The 25,327-nt window shown below is 42.8% G+C and overlaps 1 protein-coding gene across 1 annotated transcript in view; it reads left to right on the forward strand.

The window, feature by feature from the left end:
* Positions 1-25,327, forward strand: part of BLTP3A (bridge-like lipid transfer protein family member 3A) — a 55,988-nt gene that overhangs the window by 2,787 nt on the left and 27,874 nt on the right. The window contains exons 2-3 of the mRNA XM_084611378.1: positions 22,761-22,923; positions 24,423-24,461. Of these exons, the coding sequence (XP_084467504.1) occupies positions 22,761-22,923; positions 24,423-24,461 (202 nt within the window). The remainder of the gene's footprint in view (positions 1-22,760; positions 22,924-24,422; positions 24,462-25,327) is intronic.

Consider the following 25,327-nt stretch of genomic DNA (forward strand, 5'->3'; position numbering starts at 1 on the left):
CTTTGTTGCAGTGCCTGGACTATGGGCTAATGGTGTGAGCAGTGATCTTGGAGTCAGGAGGATTTCTGGGTTCTACTCCTGGTATTGTTACTGGCTTGGGGTGTTGTTTTGGACTAGTCAGTCAAGCTCCAATTCTTCATGCTGTTCGCTTCATTGGGGCTCTGTCCAAGTGAACTGAATAACTTGCAGGACTGAGGCCTGAGTCACTACCTATAAAATGGGTTTTTGTAATTTACACAGGGATTGAGAGATTTAATGTGCTTTGAGCCTTCACAGTTTAAAGCTGCTGTAGAAAAGCAACATCACTATTATAATCTGCATTTCTAATATTGCTACTACAGTTTTCTTTCACATAAAATAACCCAACTCTTTATTCATGTGGGTCTCTCTTCTAACTGTGTGTGTGCTCGAGAGAAGCTTTGCTACTGAATCATTAAGCTCTCTTTATTTTCTGTTTTCAATTTTAATTTGAAATAATTCCTTGTTTCTTTTGCAGCCTCCTCAATTAAAGTTGTGTGTGTGTGTGTTATCTCTGTGTCTGGGAATTCACAAGGAAGGGAAAACTGAGACTCCAAGGTCAGGGAAATCCAAAGGACAGTTATATTGTATCAAATTGTTTGGTAGCTTTTATTCAGAAGAAATGAAACACATACACTTGCAGTGGAATAATGATTATCACTTTGCAGAGATCTTCTGCAAAGGTGAGTTTTGATGTGGATGATGGGGCACTGGCCTCAGAATACATCTTAAAAAAAACTTTATTCATGTTGTGGGTTTTTTTAACACATTACTTTCCATTCCATTCCTAAAATGGAAAGCATCTAAAATCTTGAATGTCTTTTTCACCATCCGTGCTGTTTATCTTCTTGCACTATTTTTAGCTTGCAGAAGGAAAATAGTTGGTTTCACTGTCTAGTTCTCTTGCATTGGTCAGGGGCTGCTATGGGTTGCAAACACTGTGGGAGAATGTTTATATCGGAATCAAAGATCCGAGATTGTGAGCTTTCTGAGGCAGGGATTGTCTGTGTATTTGTATAGTGCCTTGGATCTAATCCCTGTTTGGGCTCCTTAGGTGCATACACAATAAAATACTTTTTTAATTTAGTAATTTGTAATCATTAATGGAAACACATCTCTTGATCTTAGCCTTTATAAAATCTTTTTTTTTGACACACCCTGTGTTTTGAGTCTAAAGAGTGATCCCTTTAATGTTTTCCATTTCACTCAGCTTGGACAGTGAAACCAGACTAATATCATTTGAATGCACTAGTAATACTTAGCACTCATATAACTGAAGCCAAGTGCTTGATCTTTGCTTTGTAAAGGTAGCTCAGTATTATCCTCTCCGTTCCACAAGTGGGGAAACTGAGGCACAGGGTAGTGACGAGATTTGGTTACGGTTGCACTCCTGTTGTACTGATTGGGTTCACTACACGGCAGGGGTGAAGTCTTATTTTTGTTGAATTGCATGGGGAAAATTTCTGTCCACTCTTAGGGCAGGTCTACACTAGAAGCGCAACATTGGCACAGCTGCACCGCGTCAGGTGAAGACGCTCTATGCCGATGGGAGAACGTACTCCTGTTGGCATAATTACTCCACCTGCATGAGAGGCGGAAGCTATGTCGGCAGGAGACACTCTCCCGCCGACGTAGCACCAGTGTGGACAGAACTTAGGTAGGTTGCGTCGCTGGGGGTTTTTTTTCACACTCCTGAGTGAAATAATTAGACTGACTTAAGCAATAGTGTAGACCTGCCCTTAGATTTAACAAAAGTTTCCTAAAGCTTCATTTTATTACATACTTAAAACCATACATGAGTATATAGGGTGCTGGGTAATCTCTGCCCAATAGATAAGGGTCCCTGTGCCAAATAACTTACTGTAATGGCATGAGTGGGTGTGATGCAAAATGGGATGTGTAATCACTATTTCACAGGTTATGGTAGGTTTTATGTGGTTTCTGAGGAGGCAAAGAGGGGGGCTGGCAAGCTTTACCCATTTCAAGCCAGGAGGGGCGGTGTGAAAGAAGGCATTGATTGAGTCAGGAGTGGGTGAAGGAACAAAGGGAGCAGTCAGCAGAAAAGCTGGGGTGGTGTCTTGGGAACAGGGTGGGATGTGTAGGAGGAGAGGAGCACTGGTGTAGGTTGGGCAGGAGTTATGGAGAAGCTTCAGTTGTCTGTGGAAAGTGGGAGAAGCCAGTGCTAAAATTGACTGTGGTGAGAATAGTGGGAAAATTGGCACCATCGCAGAGACAGCAGAGAGAACAACTCTGTGGAGAACTGAATTAGCTTCTCCTTGCTGTTTATGTGATGATGGAATGGTGCTGTTTATTGTGTCACCAAGTGGCCTAGGCAGCTGGCCTTAGTCATTACAGATGGGGGTGATATGAACACACATGATTGCATTATGCTGTCACTTTTCTTGTCTCTGCTGAACCCACCATACTTGTGATCAGGCAAGGGACTGGGACTGACTCTGACAAAGACCCTTGTCTCAGATCTCATAGAAAGTGCCAAGGCACAGTTCTTTTGTGCTCATGGGCATTTTTACCCCACACACTTCACATTTGGTTATTTCACTCATACAACCCCACCGGTTCAATTGGAACACTGGTATGGGAACACTGGTATGGGCCTTGGTTTGGAGGTTTTAATGGACCGTGCCTTCTCCTGAAAGGCAAGTCTGTGATACAGAGTGAGACTGAGAACAACTGGAGTCATGGGAACCCAGAGGGGAATGTGTCAATCTGATGACAAGGAGAAATTAATCTACTCTTAGATGTCTTCTGTTGGAATTCCTCACCCACAATCAGCTTGTGTTCAGCGTTATTCCTTTCCATGGATTTGAAGATTCCTGGATGAAAGGGACGTCTTTGGAGAATACAGTAGAATCTCAGAGTTGCGAACACCTTAGAAATGGAGGTTGTTTGTAACTCTGAACAAAACGTTATTATTCTTTCAAAAGTTTACAACAGAACATTAACTTAATACAGCTTTGAAACTTTTCTATGCAGAATAAAAATGCTGCTTTTAACCATCTTAATTTAAACAAGCACAGAAACAGTTTCCTTACCTTGTCAACTTTTTTTTTTAAAACTTTCCCTTTATTTTTTTAGTAGTTTAACACAGTACTGTACTGTATTGGGGCTTTTTTTGGGGTCTCTGCTGCTGCCTGATTGCGCACTTCTGGTTCCAAATGAGATGTATGTTTGACAGTTCATAACTCTGGTTTTCGTAACGCTGGGGTTCTGCTGTACAACCAACGTGACAGAGGTTGAAGCCTAATTGTCAGCATTTGTGACTGGTGGGTGTAAGGGTGCATAGTTAGTTTCACTGATTGCTCTACAAGTTTTATCACATTGTCCATACAGTTGATAGTAGGGATAGGAAAAGATAGAGATTTTGACAGAATTGTGTCTTACATAGCCTAATATTAAAGCTTCCTTTCTGCAGTATGGGTCTGTTTGTGTAAATCTTTTAGAAGCAGAGGAATTTTTCAAAAATTTTGGCAAACGATTCTGAAAACCAATTATTATTACATGTATGGAAATTAATACCAGTGGCAGGTCAAATTTAAGGTGGTATTGCAAACTTTTGATACTTCACATTTCTCAAGCATAGGGTTTCCAAAGTCTTTGATGTGGTGGGCTACATCTGAATATGGTCTCATGGACACTCCACTCCCATTCACAGTTGTGCAGGCCATGTTCCCTCCCTCCCATCCTCCTGTCAAAATTGTGTTGACTCACCTCCCATTTTGTTTGCAATCACATAACATCCCAGTGGCAATTACAGCAATAGCCTATGTGGAAAAGCAATATCAGGAAAGCATTTAACATATCTTTATCTTTTAATGCAATTTAGCAGCTGGAAATGAGGAGAAGTCAGCTTCATGTGACCAGTAAGCATTTCACAGACTCATTTGGAAGACTTATTTAGCATCTTCTACCTAGGGATGCCAAAGCATTTTACCAGCATTGATGAATGCATCCTCCTCATCCCATGAGGTGGATGAGTTTTATTACTCTTATTTTTACACACAAGGAATCAACCAAAGGGGGTAATGTATCTATATTTGAACTAGTAACAAAACCCAGATCACCTCCTTCCAGTCTGGCTCTCTGACCACTAGACCACACTTACTCTCCAATAAAACACATATCGGGCTCTTCAGCTGGACTCAGGGAGGAGTTAATGTCTGGTCATGCAGATGTCCAGAATCCATCTGGCCCTCACCCCCATGTTACATATATGATACTAGAATGCCTCCTTGCTCAGTTACTCTCCTTGCACTAGGTCAACATCTTGCTACATAGTGTTTCAAGCTTCACTCAGAGGCCCAGATGGCAATGGTGTCAGGAAGACCCCTTTGCCTAAGGAGACTTATCGTTTCCTAGAAAGCACTGAGAGAGGGAGTAGAGCAATGTGTAAGTCAGGAAAGTGAGATGTTGCCTCCATCAGGAATTACTGGGGGAGGTTGTTCGGCTTGTATTAGGCAGGAGGTTAGAGTAGATGATTATAGTGGTCCCTGCTGGCCTGATGATCTCTGAGTCATGCGTGGAATGGAGAAAATCCTACAGTTGTATGCACTTCCTATTTTCATCAATACCCCCAGTTTCCTGGCTAAATGCTTAACTCGGGAAATTACCATCTGCCCTTCTAAATTCCCCAGTAGGTTTACTTGCATATGTGATTTTTCACTTCTTGTCCTAATCTGTTATGCACTGTTGCTGTGTGCTTGTAAGCAACTGCTGCATGCCACCCTCGGGTGGTTGCCTTTCGGTGGTGGTTGAAGTGACTACTGCACGTGTGGTTGGTAAAGTGCTTTGGGGTTCTTGAGGCTAAGAGGTGCAATGTAAATGCAAGATGTTATTTGTTCACCTTATAACTCTTTTAATTTCTTTTAGTATCTTTTTTTCCCCCCTCTGCTCATGCTTTAAGCTAACTGGAAATGCACTGCTTTAGTTTAATGGATCACAATCCTTGGAATGGTCTGATACTGGTCATCTTATTTGGCCCCTTGAAGTAATTGAAGGTGCTCACCAGAACAGCACCTCTGACTGGATTGAGCTAGATTTCAAACTGCACAGAGATGAAACTGCATTCTGCCGTTGGTCTAACCTGCAGATATTGAAATGTCTATTTCCTTTACTAGCTGTTTGTAGGAGAGCTAATTCCATATGGACTTTTGCTACCTGCCACAAGGCAGCTGGGCAGCAACAGACTAAAAGCAAGCAGGACTTCTGCTGCAGAGAATTGGTAGTGGGACTTATACAGCCTTTCACCTCTCTAAACCTGCTTGAAACCAATCCAGTTGAGTAGTGATTGAAAGTCCTTACCATTGTGTCGTTATCATGCAATGCTCTATGTGAAAGGAACTCTGGAGACTCGGTCCACTTATAAATGAATGAGTATCCATACCTCAAAATTGATCACTTTTGGCATTGTGTCTCTCTTTTTGATAGTCCTAGCAGAGAGACTGATGACTGAATGGACCATGTAGACTGAACTCCCCTCCCATTCCTAGAAATGGCTCATCTTAAGTCAAGGTTGAGGCCCACAGGTGGCCAGTGTCAGAAAGCCTATGCCCCTTATGTGTACTGTGCACAGTATCTGAGGGATTTACAGTTCCTCATAAAGTTCGGGACCACAACTTGCCTAAAATAACTGTTACAGCTGAGGGGAAGTGTGTAAAACCACACAGCTTCCAGCAGTTTAAAAATTGATGATAAACCATTAGTGGAATGGAAGTTTCCCTTCTGCAAAAGCATCACGTTATTGCTTTTTCAACGTGCTGTGCTCCTGAACCAGCTGGTAAGGTGCCTTGTGCCCCAAATGAAACAGAACACATGCTTTACAATCAAAAGAAACATGGCCTGAGCAATAAATCTTGAAGCAGAAGCTAATGGAAAATCAAAAATAAATTCTGCAGCCCATCCTGAAACAGTCTGCATCCACCCCATGACAGAGAATGGAAGTGGAGACGCAAATGTTTGGAGTCTTCTCTTTGAAGGGTACCGGTCTCTATAAAGTAGCAGAGAACTCCAGAATCCCCAGCTTTTGTTGCAAAAGCCCCTGCTTCCTGTCCCCTTGAGACAATACCTCAAGATGATCAGCAGTTCTGCACCTGCTGACTTTAATGCTGTGACAAGGATGCAGGGCAATGGATGGTCTCTCAAGAAGGCTGGTCTTGTGTTATTTATCTAACTGACAGATGGGAATAACGCCTCTTTTTCTTTTCAGGGAGTTAAGGAGATGATGTCTGGTAAATCCAGCCCAAAATGATCAGCTGTATGGTTTGGGGAAAGTCACTTCAGCTCTCTGCCTCAGTTTCCCCAGGTGTATAATAGGAATAATACTTACTTGCCTCATCCTAACGATGAGAGACTTAACTCATTAACATTCATATATTGCTCTGAATATAGACTTAGAAACATTTTCAGGTTCAGGGTGAAAACAGTTCAAAGCAAGGGTCTCTTCAGTCCTTTCCATAAGAGAGGGACTCCTGTAAACCATATATTTCAATCCTCCACTCCCCAATAGACTGTCACATTGATTCTAGTAATACTTCATTCTGAAGGAAGAGCTGTCAAGGTAACTGATGAGCTGCGGACCTCAGTTTGAAAACCACTAGTTTATAGGCTTCAGTCTCTTAAATTTCCGCATACCCCTTTCCTGCAACACATGCAGGACTGTGGATGCAGAGCTTTAGGGAAATGCTTTGGTAACTACTTCTTCTGTTACAGCCTTGGTGGCTTTGAGTCCTGTTTTTTGTTTTTTGCATGTATTGATTAATTCTTCTTGCAAATACAGACCCCAGATCACATGCTGGGAAAAGTAACAGTTAGCTACTACTTCCTTGTGGTCAGCGGGTGGGGAAGTGTGTGCACACATGACAGGACCTGCTTTTTTCCCTATAAAGTTATCTTTAAAATCAGAAATGTACTGCACGGTAGTTCATCAAAAGAGCAAAACTGACAGTTCTGCAAAGCAGGTAGCTACAGCTTGGCTCTTGATAGGCTCAAACCACTTTCACCTAGATCACAAAGCCATGTAGAGGAATGTGCATTCTGTCTGGCAAGTTAGAAGGAGACTTATTGTGAGAGAGAATAATTTGGACTTCTACAATGCAGGAGGCAGGAACTCCTGGGTTCAGTTCCCAGTTCTGACACTGACTTATAGTGTGGCTTTGTACAAGTCACGAACGTTCCCTGTACCCCTGCTTATTTTCCCTCCAAATAATTCATATTTACCAACCATTTGTATGATTGTATTAATACTTGGCATTTACCACATACTCCATACATTATATTGGACGAATGTACGGTGTGTATATATGCACCCATGCACAATAGTGCTTTACTAATAGTGACTAACTATAAACCTACCAGCCTCCTTGTGTGATAGGTACTGTCCCTATTTTACAGATGAGAAAACAAAGTAACCATGAGGTGAGGGAAGTTGTTCAAAGTCACAGAGCTAGGATGGAATTCAGTAATCCTGATTCCCATTCCCTGCTCTTGTAGTATTTCGCCTGGACTTGTTCTTCTGCCCTCACTTCCCACACAACCATTGTATTGAATCTAAATTACACAATGGCCTTTAATTTCCAGTGGCTGGAAATAAATTGCAAGGGGAATCAGATTGCAAAATAAAGAGTTGCTCAAAACCTTAGAGGAGGGGCTACCAACTACCACGAAGGAAAAAAGATGGTGTAAAATTCCCCAGCTTATGCCCTGCTTTCTAGTTGTCTTTGCTTGTGCTATTATTTGCTTGTGGTTTAGTCTTGGGAAGTACCCTGGCAGCTGAACACGCTTTGCATTCCAAACTTCAGAACATGGAGTGGTTGGCATTTAAAGACTGTCGAGCTTCCAACTGAGGGACTCAAAATAGTAAAACAGCTCCTTAAGTGCATGTGTCAGCCCCGACAAGACTCCCTCTTTTTTCAAATTAATTTGTGGCCTGTTGCACAAGTCTCCTTCTGGTGAGATAGGAGTTTGCTCTGTGTTTTGTACAGAGTGTGATTGATCTGGAGCCTCCATAAAGTTCCAGCATACATGGCCCTGATTAATTGTTCCTACCCAGAAGGAGAGGTGGTCTAAAAGGGACTAAGTGAATGGATGTATGTGTGGGGGAGACGCACTCTGTGATAGGTGAACATACCAGGTTACTCTGTACAACGGTTCTGTCTTCTCTCCAGCGTGTTTGAAAACCAAGATTTCTTTCGTAGGTTGAACTTTGAACTGGATTTTCAATTTCTTTTGGTTTTAGTAGTCATCTTGCAGTCCAACAGTCACAGCAGAGAATAGCACTAGTGATATTCCTTGAGTTCAGAGAACTGACTGCTGAACGGATTTGGGCAAGATAGGCGAACATTCCACAACGCAGGTGAAGCTGAATAATTTGCCTTGGAGAGTTTAGTGTCTAGGCTTTTATTTAAGTTAGATGAATTTGGTGCCCATGGAACAAAGAGACTGATAGCCCTGATAACCAAGAGCCAATTGTGGTGTAGGCAGGTATGGTGTGAAAGCAACCTTCACACAGATTTGTCAGGTACTGTAATCCTGCCCCACTGCAATGCACCTGCTAATCCAGTGCTGAATGCTGAGCAGAGACCATCAGCTGTGGATAAACCAGGGTAAGCCACCAAGTTTGCTGCACTGTGACCTAAGAGCTTGTCTACATAGAAAGTTTTACCAGTTATACTGGTGAGGTTACACCAATGTAATTATACCGGTATAATTCCCTGGGTGGACACGCCTGTTCCTGTTTGAGGATTTTTTTTTGTTTATTTTTTCTGGTTTAATTTAACCCCTTCCAAAGAGACATAAGCTAAACAAAGAGGCATTCTTAAACCAGAAAGTGTGCCCACCAAGGGAGTTTTAGCAGTATTACTGTAGTGATTCAGATTCACACCGTACCTTAGGCTGGTATAGCTTGTCTGTGCAAGCTACTAGTCAGATGTGTAGGCAGATGAAAAGGGAGCATGTTTACTTACTGCATCACCTAGCTCCCTGCTGTGACCTAAGAGCCAAAACAATCTGTCTAGTGTAACCACAGAAATCATAAAAATATAGGATTTGAAGGTACCTTAATAGGTTATCTAGTCCAGTCCTCTGCACTGAGACAGGACTAAGTATTATCTAGACCATCCCTGCTATGTATTTGTCTAACCTATTCTTGAAAACTTCCAGTAATGGAGATTCCAAAACTCTCTAGGCAATTTGTTCCAGTGCTTAACTATCTTACAGTTAAGAAGTTTTTCCGAATGTCTAAGCTAAATCTCCGTGTGACAGGATCCCTGGGGTGCAGCCTGGGACCGTGGGACTGCTGTGCCCCCTTAACTCTCCAGTCTAGGCTGTCTCTCTCAGTGCTTTGCTAGTGACAAGCAGCAAATGCCTCCAGGTGCTGTGATTGCTCAGCACAACAGCATATGGAGCCCCACACCCAGCTAGATTGCATGAATGCTCCCAGAGCCAAATCCCCAGCTCCCAGCCTTGTACCCCAGGGTTATCCTGTCTTGCACTGCTCAAGACCCTTTCTTGAGCAAGGCAGATTTATTAATTGGTTCACCACTTCATCAGTGGAAAGTGGATATACACCAGCCTTTGTAAACCTGAGCAAATTTACCAAACACTTCAGGTAAACTCACCGGTAAACAGTTACACAAATTTCTTGACTACAAAAGATAGATTTTAAGTGATAGGCAAAAAGTCAGAGTTAGTTACCAAAATAAAATAAAATATAAGCATGCAGTCTTAACTCTCAACCTGTTAGACTGGGCAACATCTAGATTAAGCAGTTTTTCTCACGCACTGGAAATTACACAGGTTTCACCCTTGAAACCTGGGACAGTCTCCTCTGTTGGAATCTTCAGTCTTCTGAGCATCCTTGTTGCTTGCTGCGTAGGTAGGGGGTGCAGCGGAAGGCCCAGTATGGGGCCACTGTGTTCTGTTTTATACCCTTAGTCTGTGTGCGTGGAGAACACAAGTCCAGGCATGTCTGGTGGTGGTCTAATTCTCCTGGTGTAGCCTTATGCAGGTGAGTCATTCAATTTTAACTCCCTTGGTGGACAATAGTTATTGAAGGTGGTTTTACACCCGCCTGGGGATTGGTTGCTTTCCTTGCTGTTGTCTCAGGGGAGCTAATATCTGGCTAATTCCCCAACGTACAGCATGTTTAACTGACAATCATACAACACAATCTCATAACTTCATATGCACCAATGATATACATATTTAGATAGAAGAGTGACTTTCACCACATCATAACCTTTCCCCTGATATCTTACATGGCATGCTTTGCATTCAAGATCACAATTATATATAAAGGAGGAATATGGGGTTTACAGGGCACTCCCACAAGGTACAGAATGTCACATTCCCTTGCTGCAATTTAAGCCCATTGCTTCTTGTCCTGTCCTCTTTGATTAAGGAGAACAATTTGTCACCTTACTCTTTATAACAACCTTTTATATATTTGAAAACTGTTATCATGCCACCCCTCCCCCCCCGCCAGGTCATCTTTCTCCAGACTAAACAAACCTAGTTTTTTCAGTCTTCCTTCGTAGGTCCTGTTTTCTAGACCTTTAATAATTTTTGTAGCTCTTCTCTGGACTTTCTCCAGTTTGTCCACAGCTTTCCTGAAGTGCGGTACCCAGAACTGGACACAACACTCCAGTTGAGGCCTTATCTGTGTCGAGGAGAGTGGAAGAATTACTTCTTGTGTCTTGCTCACAACATTCCTGCTAATACATCGTAGAATGAAATGTGATTGTTTTGCAACAGTATTACGTTTTTGACTCTCATTTAGTTTGTGATCCATTATAATCCCCAGATCTTTTTACGCTGTACTCATCTCTAGGCAGTCATTTCCCATTTGTATTTGTACAATTGATTGTTCCTTCCTAAGTGTAGTACTTTGAATTTATCCTAGATGAATTTCATCCTATTTATTGCAGACCATTTCTCCAGTTTGTCAAGTTAATTATGAATTCTAATCCTGTTCTCCAAAGTGCTTGCAATCCCTCCCAGTTTGGTATTCATCCGCAAACTTTATAAGTGTATTCTCTATGCCATTGTTCAACTCATTTATGAAGATATTGGCTTGAACAGGACTTAGGAGAGATCCCTGCAAGATCCCACTCAATATGTCCTTCCAGCTTGATTGTGAACCATTGATAACTACTCTGAGTATGTTTTTCCAACCAGTTGTGCACCCATCTTATAGTTGGCTTGTTTAGGCTATATTTCCCTATTTTGTTTATGAGAAGGTCATGTGAGCCAGTAGCAAAAGCCTTCCTAAAGTCGAGATATCACATCTACTGCTTTCCCCCTTATCCACAGGGCTTGTTACCATATCAAAGAAGGATATTAGGTTGGTTTGACATGATTTGTTCTTGACAAATCCATGTGGACTGTTACTTATTACCATATTATTTCGAGGTGCTTACAAGTTGGTTGGTTGATTATTTGCTCCATTATCTTTCCAGGTACCAAAGTTTAAGCTGACTGATGTATAATTGCCTGGGTTGTTCCTCTTCCCCTTTTTATAGATAGGTACTATATTTGCCCTTTTCCAGTCCTCTGGGATCTCTCCTGTCCTCCATGAGTTCTCAGAGATAATCGCTAATGGCTCAGAGAAGACATCTAACTTGTCTAAGTAATTCTTAACTTGTTCTTTCCCTATTTTAGCTTCAGATCTGAGCCCACAGATGTTCATTATGTTAGTCGTCTGATCACTGCTAACTGAAACAAAAAAGGCATTTATGACCATTGCTGTGTTTTCTGTTCTTGTCTTTCCCTCCTCATTGAGTAATGGACTAACCTGGTCTTTTGTCTTTATCTTGTTTCTAATGTACTTGTAAAATGTTTTCTTGTTACTCTTTATGCCCCTAGCTAGTTTAACCTTGTTTTGTGTTTTGGCCTTTTTAATTTTGTCCCTACATGCTTATGCTGTTTTTTTTAAATTTTAATCCTTTATAATTTGACCTAGTTTCCACTTTTTGTATGACTCTCTTGCGTTTCAGGTCGTAAGATCTCCCCGTTAACCCAACATGGTATCCTACCACACTTCCTGTCTTTCCTATGCATTGGGATAGTTTGCTCTTGTGCCGTTAATAATGGTTTTTTAAAAAAACTACCAACTCTCCTGAACTTTTTTTTCCCCCTACACTTTCTTCTCATGGGATCTTACCTACCAATTCTTTGAGTTTGCTAAAAGTTTGCCTTCTTGAAGTCCATTGTCTTTATTTTGCGTTTTTCTCTCCAATCATTCCTTAGAATCATGAACTCTCTCATTTCATGATCATTTTCACCCAAGCTTCCTTCTGTCTTCAAGTTCTTAACCAGTTCCTCCCTATTTGTCAAAATCAAATCTAGAACAGCCTCTCCTCTAGTTGATTTCTCCACCTTCTGCAACAAAAAGTTGTCTCCTGGCCATTCCATTACCTTGTTGTGCCCTGCTGTATTATTTTTCCAGCAGATGTCTAGGTAGTTGAAGTCTCCCATCACCACCAAGTCCTGTGCTTTGGATAATTTTGTTAATTGTTAAAAAAAAACACCACACATCTCTGTGTACTCTCTAAAACCAAGGCTCTGAAACCCAAACTTTCTTTTATTTTTGTGAGTAAAAGAGGGAGTGGAGTGTCTCTCTAAGCACAAAGTCACATTGGAACTTATTACAGACACTAACAGTCCTAGACCTCCGTTTCCCCCACTGGAGTTAATCATGGCAGAATCCTCTGACTGGAGACTGCATCATGAATCAGGGTAGAGATTTCCCCATCCTTCCACAACTGTAGGCAAGAAACCCAACATCCATTACACTATTGAACGGGGTATAGAGAAGAGGTGACACTTCTTAAAAGCATCTTATACATGTCCAAATTAAATGCTAAAAGTAATGTCCTTATCCTTGTGGAGTAGCATGCACCAAGCACAGGAATGGCAGCCAGGAGCTCCTGGGTCATTTATCTAGCTCTGAAACTCACTCCCTGTGTGACCTTAAGTCACTTAACCTTTCTCTTTTTTTCCTCATCTGTAGAATTGGGTTAATATTACTTGCCTGCCTGCCTGCCTGGGGTGCTGTGGATTAGTTAATGGTTTGTAAATGAATATCACTGTGGAAGTAATAAATGTTATTAATAACTTGGTGCTTTCCATTTTCCAAAGAATTAATTGATCTGATACTAATTGTTTTCATTTAATTCTAAATAGATTGATTAATTAGGTTAATGTGATACTGACTAGAGTAATGTAAGTATTAGCATTAGATATCTAATACTAATTAGGCAGATCTAATATTAATTAAACATATTTCCCTTCCCTTGTACTCAGCCTGAAATCTCTAAGTCTTGCGTTGAATGATGCCATGTGTTCTTAGTGGACAGATTGCTGTAATGTTGTGCTGAAAGCCTGAGTTAGTAAAATGGTTTCTCTCCCTTGAATTGTGGTGTTAGTTCTTCCTCCTGTGTATTTGTAGTGCCTTTCAAGTTGCTGCTTTCCCCCTCTTCAAAGGAGTTTTGGCCTTTGGCCCAGTTTTATTTCCTTCCAAAACTAAGTTTAGTTCCCCACTGAGACACTCTCCCAAATTCATTGTATTTATTATATCTGAAGCTTCTGCTGCTGTTTTCCTGGAAAGTTTGTCTGTGTTTTACAATCATTGATGTTTTCCTCTACCAGCGATGAGCCTTCTTGCCAAGTGAGTATGATTCTTGGCTCTAGAGGTAGAGATTTAATATGAGGGAAATGTCCTATGCATGAGAGATGTGATCGTGAAATAGTGTCCCCAGAGAAGTGTGGAAATCCCATTGTGTGGCACAAAGCGTGACTAGATAAGACATTGGGGAATATACTATGTAGGGTATAATCCTGCATTGGCCAGGGCATGACTGGATATGACTAAATTGATTTCCTCCATCTCTAACTTCTACTATTCTCTATTATGTCTGCGGATAGAAGTGTGTGTTTGTGTTTCAAATTAAGGAAGGAACGCTCGGTCCCTTTCCATAAGCTCACCACTGTTAACAGAAGAGCCTTTTCTTCTGCATCTCCTAACATCAAAAGCAGCTTCCCAGCAGCTCTCAGTCTCTCCTTCTCTTTTCAGCTCTCAGCTGAAAATTTACCCTGTTCCTTCTGTTGTTCACACTTCAATATCTTCTCCATCTGCTACTCTGTAACAGTAGTAAGTGTTGTGGGTAATAATTATATACATCTGCCAATATATTATCCTATCCTTTAGCTATCTAAATTAAAATCAGGGGCATCTGTCATACAGTGTATAACTAATCATTTCTCACATTTACCCATAGTTACAAAACTATTAATAGAAAGAGATATATTTAAATGTAGATGCTAGTTACATACAGTTACAGTACAGTGCCAGTTACAGAATAGCAGTGGGAGAAGAAATTGAGATGTGAGGAGACTAGCGAGATAACAAGTGTATTTCAGATGGCGGGACCTGCAGAGGAGAATGCTCTTGCACCAGCAGTGTCAAGATAATGGGAAGGGACCTAGAGCTGATGAGCAGAAGGAGATGAGAATTATTCTTTAAGACAGCGGTGGTCAATCTGTGGCTCCGGAGCCGCATGCGGCTCTTCAGAGGCTAATATGCGGCTCCTTACTTAGTCACTGATTCCGGGGCTGGAGCTATAGATCCTAACTTTCCAATTTGCTGGGGGGTGCTCACTGCCCAACCCCTTGCTCTGCCCCAAGCGTTGCCCCCACTCCACCCCTTCCCCTGAGCCTTGCATGCCCTCGCTCCTCCCTTCTCCCCCCCATAGCCTCCTGCGCATGTGAAACAGGTGATTGAGGTAGGTGGGGAGAGGGGGGAGTAGGTGCTGATTGGTGGAGGCTGCCGGCAGGCGGGAGGTGCTGTGGGCTGGAGAGCTGATGGGGTGGGGGGGCTGCTGACGTATTACTGTGGCTCTCTGGCAATGTACATTGGTAAATTCTGGCTCCTTCTCAGGCTCAGATTGGCCACCCCTGCTTTAAGACATCCCATCCTGGTACTTTTTATCTAATCCTTCCTACCTGCAGGGGATATATTTGCTCAATTGTATACAGTGTTGCACCTGCTGGACAGTTACAATGAGGATATTGATTTCTAAATGTATTAATGCTATAGACTAGCTTCAGGCCAGCAATCAACTTTGGCTAAACTCTCCCTTGCAATAAGTAGGTTTGTGACATCTAGATGTACAGGGAGATGAATGGGATACTAGCTCTCTGACTTATGAAATCCCCACCTTTGATATCCTTTTAAAGTTAAAGATGGAAGAGCAAGGGTTGATGCTCTTGTGTTTTTTTTTTCCCTGCCAAAAACCAGACAAAAGACTCTCTAAAGCAAATGAAAGCTAAAACATCAGGAGTTCAGAAACCACCTAAGAAGTCTTTTTTCCCCAAAGAACGGTGCTCTTACAGCCCAAATCCAAGTAAACCACTGTAGCTTAAACAGGATTTTTAAGCATACAGGCAGTGTTTTCTCTGTCATCTTATGCTGCTAGTTTATCTTCAAAAACAGATGCTCCAACAGGCCTCTTTCCTCCTCCACTTCAGGGCTTGGCATTGGGGCGTGGGAAAATCATACCTTGAATATGGCATCCAGTTCTGGGCACATGACTACCAAAAACATGCTGCTGATTCAGAGACAATTCAGAAAACAGGGAGGTGTAAATGATAAGAAAGGAGAGAGATTATTTAAGATGATCTGCAGGAGTATAATTAGGAGCAATGGGATGAAAGAGAAAATTTGCTAACAGTGGCATCTGTTCATTCTCACAAAGGCTTTGTTGGAAGCCCCAGTACTTGAATTGGTTAAAAATGGATTAGACCAAGCACTGGAAAATAGATTGTAGGGACCAGTTTTACATAGGTCACTGGGGCATGGACAAAACTAGACATCCATCTCTAGCTACTATGATCCCATGTCTCCTGTTTCCTAGTGCTATGGCTAAGAAGACAATCAGAGTCTCTAGCCACTTGAAAGTTTTCTGTGGATACTGGGGACTGTGGTAGTGAGTTTTAGCCAGTACCCCACAAATCAAATTTGGACTTGTCTTGACAAGGTGGTGATTGAGAGGATGAAATGGTATCCACCACCGAGAGAGAGAGAGTGAGTATGTGTGTTTGAGTTGCTCTTGCTGATACTGTTCCTGGCAGGCCCAAAAGAGTGTTGTTGTTTGAATGTACTGGCTAATACTGCATGTCCTCTATTAAAGAGCTTTGGAAACAGAGAAATGGAAATAGTCCATGCAGTCAATTTTCTTAACTGTCCCAACTATTTTCATTCACTTTTATCCAAGCCTGCAATGCATGCTGCCAAAACTCAGACTGCCATTCAGCATGAATGGAGAGCGCCTGCCAGCAGACTTAGTTTAGAAACCTGTCCACAGTCATTGAACCTTTCTTCCACGGACGTTGATCAAAGCATTTCCTTTGAAGCTGCTGGGAAGACTAGGCACCGTTCTGAATTCCCTGCGGCTGTAACTGCCATAGACCACCACTGCCTCTTGTATAAACCCCTTCCCAAATGCACACACACTTCTCCCTGGTTATGATGATCTGCATGTGAAGATTATTTCATCTGAAGATCTCAAAGCCCTGTGCAAAGAATCACTTTATCCTTGAGACGGCCCTGTGAGGTAGGTGTAGTAACTGTGTTTTACAGATGAGCAAACTGATGCAGAGAGAAGTGATTTGCCCAGTGCTGGTGCTGATAATGGAACCCAGGAGTTGTGACTGGAAAGCCCCTGCTCCTCTAGACTGCAGAGTTATATTTTGGTTTGTTACTATAACGTAATCTTATGTTAATCTTAAGCAGTCTGCAATCTTTTCCTCCAAAGACAGGCATGATATTTGGAACAGTGTTTTTTAAATGCTGCATGGGGAATCCTGAGGTGTTGTCAGCTGCAGCAATCTGAAGACTGACTTACATCCCCCCATCTGCCCCATTCTGCTTTCCACCCACATTGATGGAATACCTCTCACTTGCTGCTTGAACACTTGACAGGTTTATTGTGGTTGTGAACCATGGAACTGGCCATGGTATATGGGGATATTTCTGGTGCCAGGTAAAGTGCTATCTCCAGCTAATAAAGTTGTAGGGATCAGCTTGTTGGGGCATACTTGCTACATTCTCCGATTGGCCTGCTCTGGACCTTATGTGAGGGCACTTGGTCTCATTGGGTACATCTACATGGCAAACAGAAAAGAGCTCAGGCCTACAGACTCAGGCTCATGCTACCACCCTTAAAATAGCTGTGTAGACGTTGCAGCTTGGGCTGTGAAACCCAACCCACTCCCTAAGCTTCAGAGTCCGAGCTCCAGTCCAAACCCGAATATCTACATAGCTATATTTAATGCCGTAGCACGAGCCCCGTGAGCCCATGTCTGCTGTCCCAGTCTCGGTGCCATGGGTTTCTGCTTGCCATGTTAGACGTACCCAGTGGGCTGAGGGTGCCTTAGATCTGCTTCAAAACTCCACCCTCTTTACTTGGCAGTATGAGGTTTGGCTAAAGACATACTGACCTATTCTCTGGTTTCAGAGTAACAGCCGTGTTAGTCTGTATTCGCAAAAAGAAAAGGAGTACTTGTGGCACCTTAGAGACTAACCAATTTATTTGAGCATGAGCTTTCGTGAGCTACAGCTCACTTCATCGGATGCTCTATTCTCTGTTCATGTAACTGTTTATGTTTCTCCCTTGTTCATAAGTCTTCCCCAAGCCCCCTTCCACGGGCACTGTAAATTAAAGTTTCATATTCATTTTGGCTGCTAACAGGGCTGCTCCGTAGAATCTTGCAGCATTGGCTCTGGTCATCTTGATATCAGTTCAGCAGGACTCCTTGTGGCCCCTACACTTGTTTTAAAAACCTGCTTTGTATTCATCTGGCTTTATTTAATATTTCTCTACATCAGTGTGTCAGTTTGAAGACTTCAGCTCTGCCTCTGGCTGAGATGCTGATGATTGTCCGATAAATGTGTTCTGTCTCTACAATATTCTGATACAACCAACACTGCTGCATTAATGTACTGGTTGAGAGCAGCATGTCTCAACAGAGGAAGTATGCTAAGGACTAGAAGTCGGGAGAGCTGGGTTTTCTGTTCCTTGCATCTTCCTGAGCCTCAGCATCCCCATCTATAAAATGAGGCTATTTGTCTTAGCCTTACAATGTCAAGTTGTAATGGCCCAACCTGATGATCACTTTAGATAAGCTATTACCAGCAGGACAGTGGGGTGGGAGGAGGTATTGTTTCATATTCTCTGTGTGTATATAAAGTCTGCTGCAGTTTCCACGGTATGCATCCGATGAAGTGAGCTGTAGCTCACGAAAGCTCATGCTCAAATAAATTGGTTAGTCTCTAAGGTGCCACAAGTACTCCTTTTCTTTTTGCGAATACAGACTAACACGGCTGTTACTCTGAAAAATGTCAAGTTAATGTCTGCAAAGTGCTTTTGGCATCCTACTGGTCAGCACGTACTATACGTTGTTCTCTCTGCCCAGTCCACGGAGGATATGACTCTGTAGCGGCTCTCAGTTAGAGGACTTGATCTGTTAGCTCAAGCCATGGAGCAGGGGTTCTCAAACTGGGGGTCAGGACCCCTCAGGGGGTCACGAGGTTATTACATGGGGGTTCGTGAGCTGTCAGCCTCCACCCCAAACCCTGCTTTTCCTCCAGAATTTATAATGGTGTTAAATATATTTTAAAGTTTTTAATTTATAAGAGGGGTTGCACTCAGAGGCTTGCTATGTGAAAGGGGTCACCAGTACAAAAGTTTGAGAACCACTGCCATAGAGGCCCATGCTTTGTCTCTGGAGATCCCAGGCTCAGATGATAGGCATTATGCTTTGAGATCTTTAGTTCTCTTCGTTAACAGATTTGTGAGATCATTGTTTATGCTCCTACAATGAACCTGTCACCTGTAGAATGTCACACACGCTGGAATATGTAATCTTACACACACCAGATTTTGCCATATAGTAATTGAGAACTGTGTTGATCTTGGCTGCTTTCTCATGTGCCCTTCTCATAGCCTACGAAAGCTTATGCCCAAATAAATTTTTCAGTCTCCAAGGTTCCACAAGGACTCCTCGGTGTTTTTTGCTGATACAGACTAACATGGCTACCCCTCTGAAACTTCTCATGTGTGTTTATATAAGGGTTTCCTCTGGTTTAATGAGGAAATATTTGTCTAAAGTAAACAGGATGGCCTCTCTCGCTCTGTAAAAAGAAAAGGAGTCACCTCTCTCTCTGTGTGAGCCTTAGATAGTGACAGGTGTGTGATGCTGTCATGTGATGGGAGACAAACCATTTGATATACTAGCTTATTAGGCCTGGAAAGGAGAGAACTTCCACGGCAGGTTAAAGTCTGTAGAGGTCTCATACTGCAATCCTCCCCAGCAGAAATCATTACTGCAGAGAATGGTGTGGAAATACAAGCAGCAGGCAAGCTCACAGCTGTTCACGTCCCAGCTTCTCCTACGAGGAGGAGAGTTTTTGGCTGCAGTGAAATGCATAACTGCTTCTCTCCTCGCTTCAGATTCTGCCCTGGCACAATGTTCACTTGGATAAATACATTGTTCTGGAGGAAATTCTAGATTGGCTGATAAGCAACTAATCCCAGCCAGTTTCCAAGTTCAACTCACACTCCTGTAGTGAGATTGATGAAACCAGCACAATAGCCCCTCCTCCCCCTGCCCCTGCCCCCCACCTTCACTATCCCCAAGATGCTGGCCCAGTTTCTCAGGACTGTCTTTGTGCCTTGCACAATGGGGCAGCACATGCAGCCAGGCCAGTGCAGGGAAAGGAGAGTGAGAGAACTGCAGCGTGTGACTAACGAGTGAATCTAATCCTACTCTGGCTGACAATGGGGCCTTTCTTTTCCACCACTTGCGCCGCTGTGAAGAATTAGAATTAGCATGGAGGAATGTGTAAAATGGCTCTGGCTTAAACAGGGAGTAAATCTGGCAGAAACACTCCATCCTTTCTGAATCCCATGGCATTGTGGTGCTATGCAAGCTGCAGCCTTCACTGGTTTCCCTAGTGCAGAGAGGGAAACCATGTAGTCAAACATTGAAGTGAGATACTGGCAAGGCAAATACAACTTCTCTGGTCGTCAGTCCAGTCTATAGTAGGTTGCTGGCCTGTCTCCCAAGCCCAGGAAGGATTGACGCCGTGCCCAGAGTCTAGTTCTAGCTCTTCTTTCAGAGCAGTTTATTTTTCAAACCCAAAACTCATAAGTTAACACAAAACCAAGCTATTCCCTTGACCAACACAGGCTGTAGGGGCCCAGCAGCCTTTCTCCTTACATCTCTCCCCTTGCCACTAGAGCTGCCCTACTTCCTCCAGCCTTCTCTTCAACTGAGCTCTTTCAGTCCTTCATAGGAACTGCCTAACCCTTCCCCAGCTGGGTCTGATAATCCCCTCTGCCAGGGCCAAACACCTCTTCTTATACAGGCTCTGCCTCCAAACAGGGCTGGCTGGCTGCATATTGAAGGACCTGGTTACAACATGGTCAAATCCTAACTTTTCTCTTTTGTCATAGATGGGATTGTACCATGTTCCTAAAACACACCACAGCTTTGGACTTCGTGGGGCTGACCCATGACTCAGTAACACAATTAAAACATGGTTCAGTCTCATCTACACTGTGAGATTGAACCATGTTTTATTTGTGTTAAGGGACAGCCATGCCTTTCAATATACTACTGTGGTTATTGCAGTGTAGATGGGATTTGGGGACTGGCTGGACCAAAGGCATGGGAAACTTTAAGCTCCTCTCGATTGACCTTATTCACAATCTTACAATCTGAATGAGAAATCTTGCAACCTTGTGAAGGAGCAGAGTAACCTAAATTCTCCCTCTAACCCAGGAATTTATGTAAATTTCCATTTCTGTTATTAAACTTCTGAATCCCCCGCATCCCTGAACTACTCCTGGTGGGTCAGAGAAAGCAGATTCTTCCAAGCGCAAGTGCCTGGCAAATCACTGCTGTGGGGAACGAAGCTTTTCTGAACCCTTCAACCGGGTGACGGGAAAGTTGTATTTCATTCGTGAGGAAGAACTGTTCCAAGATTTCTAACACAGCTTAATCCAGCATGGCTGCTTTTTGTTTTCTTCCCTGTTTAGGCACTGAGATGGACCTGCCAAGTATCCCAGTTTTTGGCTGCACCATCCCAATTGGGAAGAAGCAGAATCCTGCATGCTGCTGTAATTTTGTGCTCATTCTGCTGATGCAGGGTTCTTTGCAGCTCACCATTACCTTCCTCCGAGATTGCCCTCATCTTTGCTTGCCCTAACTGTCCTGAGTACTCTTCCAAAAGGATCCTTGGTATTTCCAGTTCAGCTGGATGTTTTCAGATTTGCCCCAGAATCCTTTGCACCTCTCTTTTGTGCCCTTAATCAAATTGTTCTCATCCATCGAACGTGTGGCGTATCTGGAATTTGAAGACACCAGGGTGCATACAGCAGACCTGGAAAAAGCAAACCCTTTTTGAAGGGGAAATTTTGACAGGAGAGATCAGCAGCAGATGGTAGACAGAAGAAAAGCAGGGCATGGCTGAGTTGATTGTGAAAAGCAGGGTGAAGGGTTATGTTATGGGCAGGCACACTGATGTTTCACTGACCATGTATATCCCTGTTTCTTAGCTTGGGACACTGGTGAGCATGAATCAGCTTCACTAATGAGGGACAGGAATGGGTTCGGCTGTGAGACTAGTATTTAAAGAGACTGATAAAATAATTTATTTAAAATCCTTTACTTCCCTGTGACAGTAATATGAGTGATCAGTAAAACTGATCTAATCTCTCTCCACCATTGATGCTATAAGTTTCTTAATATTTTTTTGTATGCCACTTACCTTGGGGAGTGAAACTATTGTCCAGTTGCATTTGTTTCTAGTCAGTTTCATTTTCTCTTTGTGCCCTAATGCAATTACGTTAAATTCTGGGTTTCCAGTGCTGTCTCTCCTGATTTGATTTAAAACATTTAAAATGCCAAACTATATGGGCCTTAAAGACACCCACCAAGCTTCTTTGTTGAGCTGCCATGGTACCCAGGGTTTAACTGTCAGCTAGCTATGATACTAGAATACTTGTCATAGCTTCTTTGGAGGATGCCTAGGGTGAAGATACTTTCTGGGGTGGCTTTAACTCTGCCCTCTTCTATGTAATCGAAACATCTGAAAGGCAAGAAATTCCAAGTGACACCTAACAACCTTGCCTTCCCACCTATATTTTAAACTGTATTTTTTTTCCCCTTTAGTTTTGGCTATGTTCTTGCAACCTCAGTTCGAGCTCAATGAAGATTTTTCTGTGGGGCGGGATGTCTGATCTTACGCTTTATTATAAAAAAAGAAAAGGAAATATTGGACCAAAACTACTGCTCTCTCTCTCTCTGAGGTATTTATAGTGGGCCAATTTCCATAGTACTTAGGTGACGAATGCACTTATGACTCTTTAGGGAACTGACCCAGTTGCCATTGAAGTCCGTGGGAGTTGGTTTGGGGCCTAACTGGATGCTGCAAAACTGGCAGGGCAGCTCACACAATGCACTATAGAAATGCAATGGTTTGCCCACTGTGTGGTGGTATGGTGTCCCTATTATTCTATCTCTTTCTCTCTCTATAGTCCCCTGAGCATATGAGGTGCTTTGCAAACAACAGGGAGGTGTTTACCATCAAAATAACCCTCCTCTCCATAGACACAGGCACATTGGAAGTTGTTGTCATATTGCCTCTTAACTCCTCTTTTCCACAGGTTTACTAAGAATCTCTCTCCAGACAAAATTAACCTGAGCACACTGAAAGGTCAGGGGCAGCTGACCAACTTGGAACTGGATGAAGAGGTGCTGCAGAATGTGTTGGAGCTGCCCACCTGGCTAGCTATCACCCGTGTCTACTGTAACAAGGCTTCCATCCGGGTGAGTTGAGATGCCGCACTAATGGTGTCCTCTAAACACAATGCAGCCCACTTGATGTCAGTCTGCATTTGATGTTATCTGGGGCTTTTGATAAAGGATATCAGCTTTCTCAACTGGAAATGAACTTGTGGTAGCGGAGGCATATCCTGCCCCTCTCCCTTCTGCCCCTGACTTATTCTTTAATGCTGAAAGAGTGAAACAGCCATCCCAGGTTGCCCTGGCTGTTCACACAAACCTCCAAACTGGGCTGAAACAGGAATGTAAAGTGTAAATAAATGCTGATTGAAATTTTTTGAAAACCTCCTTGTGCCATGAGTTTCCGTGCAGTAACGGTTATTTAAAGGTCACAGTTTAAGCAATAAGAACAGGAGTACTTGTGGCACCTTAGAGACTAACCAATTTATTTGAGCATGAGCTTTCGTGAGCTACAGCTCACTTCATCGGATGATGAACACGAAAGCTCATGCTCAAATAAATTGGTTAGTCTCTAAGGTGCCACAAGTACTCCTTTTCTTTTTGCGAATACAGACTAACATGGCTGTTACTCTGAAACCTGTCATTTTAAGCAATGGAGACTTCAGAAATAATGTGCAAATTGGGTAAAAGCATGTGAAAAATGATTTGCTAGGCACCTTACCAGCCTCTGCACCCACAATTATCTGGCTTGCTAGTATAATTGCAGTAGTTGCACATGCAGTCACAGCTGCACTTGTGCACAGAGAATGGGCCTCTTCATCTTGAAAATCTTGTTCCAAGTGCTTTTTGGGTCAGGAAATGGATTTTTTTCAGTTGACATTAAATGAGAAGTTGTTTGTTTAACCTCAGCTGATGTTAGACACAGTTACACTAAATTAAGGCAAAAGCGTTTAGCATGTGGAAAAGACTTTCTGTTAAAGTCTGGTTCTGTTCTGCCAAATGACTGTAAAAATGGCCTCCTTTTACTCATCTCAGCTGCTTCCTGTATGTATTCAGAGTTGGATCTGCTCAGTTTAGTAACAAGTATTAGTTCTTGCTGCTCCTAGAACTGCAGAGCAAACACAGGTCAGTGGGGGTAAAATGGATTGTATTCAGGTTTGAGCATAATCTACAGAACTGTAAACTAAATTCCAGTTACAGCCTGAATTAATTGATTGTAAAGCGATTAAAGACAACAGAGTTGCTCATGCATAAGTGAAATCTGAATTTGGGCTGCAGAGCATATATCACTGGTGATGATGCATGAGAAGGAAAAGACTCAGCCTGAAATACAAAAGCCAAACTGGGCTTAAACAGCAGGTTGTTTGAACATCTTTTCAGTTGTTTGTGGTAGCCCATTTGATCTGGAGTCAGTGAGACGCAGTGAACGTGTATTGTCAGTGCTATTTTTATGTGATCAACTCTCAAAGCACAGCAGGACTTTAAGTGAGTTGATCTCTGGGGGGCTTGACTGTGTGTCCCTGAAATCGTTCAAACCTGGGCATATTGAGGAACCTTCTGCAACTTGAGCTCTGTCTTTACAGATCCAGTGGACGAAACTGAAGACGCACCCGATTTGTCTGGTAATATTTTGTTTTAGTCTTCTTCCTTCTTTGTAATAAATCTTAGCTAAGGGATTGTTCTTGCAAAGGGACAATTGGTTCTTACAGCTAGAGGTGTTGAAGCTTTTGTGACACAACATCTCAGCTGTCAAGTATCAGAGGAGTAGCCGTGTTAGTCTGGATCTGTAAAAGCGGCGGAGTCCTGTGGCACCTTATAGACTAACAGACGTATTGGAGCATAAGCTTTTGTGGGTGAATACTTTGTCAGATGCATGCATCATCTCAGCTGCTGATCAAATCCAGCCCATTGCACAGAGGCTTCTCTAAGGTCACGTGAGATGTGAATTTTTTTTTACCACCCAGGTCTCATAGAAGTGTCTTTGTCTCTAAGGGTGTGTCTACACTGCAAGAAAATCCCCACAGCAGCGAGTCTCAGAGCCCAGGTCAATTAACTTGGGCTTGTGCTCCAGGGCTAAAAATAGCAGTGTATAGACGTTTCTGCTTGGACTGGACCCTGGATTTGAAACCTGGTGAGGGGGGCTGGAGCCCACACTCTGAGACCTACTCCCTTCATTGGATTTCGTAGCCAGCTCCAGGGAGGGAATGTCTACAGGGGTATTTTTAATGCCATAGCATGAGCCCCAAGCGCCTGACTCAGTTGACCCAGGTTCTGAGACTGGCTGCCATGGGGTTTACGATTGTTGGTTTTTTTTTTGCAGTTTAGAAGTACCCTAAGGCCTTTTCTGATGTTTCTGTGCTGTCCTATGGTCAACCGTTGGGTGGCCCTAGGGAAGAGTACAAGTTCCTGGGATCTGGTGAGAATTGCCCAGATGACATTTCCACTGGCCCCAGGATGCTAAACTTGCTCTGAAGTATATAATAAAAGT

Source organism: Lepidochelys olivacea, assembly GCF_965140295.1.
Source record: "Lepidochelys olivacea isolate rLepOli2 genome assembly, chromosome: 21".
In the NCBI taxonomy this organism is placed as follows: Eukaryota; Metazoa; Chordata; order Testudines; family Cheloniidae; genus Lepidochelys; species Lepidochelys olivacea.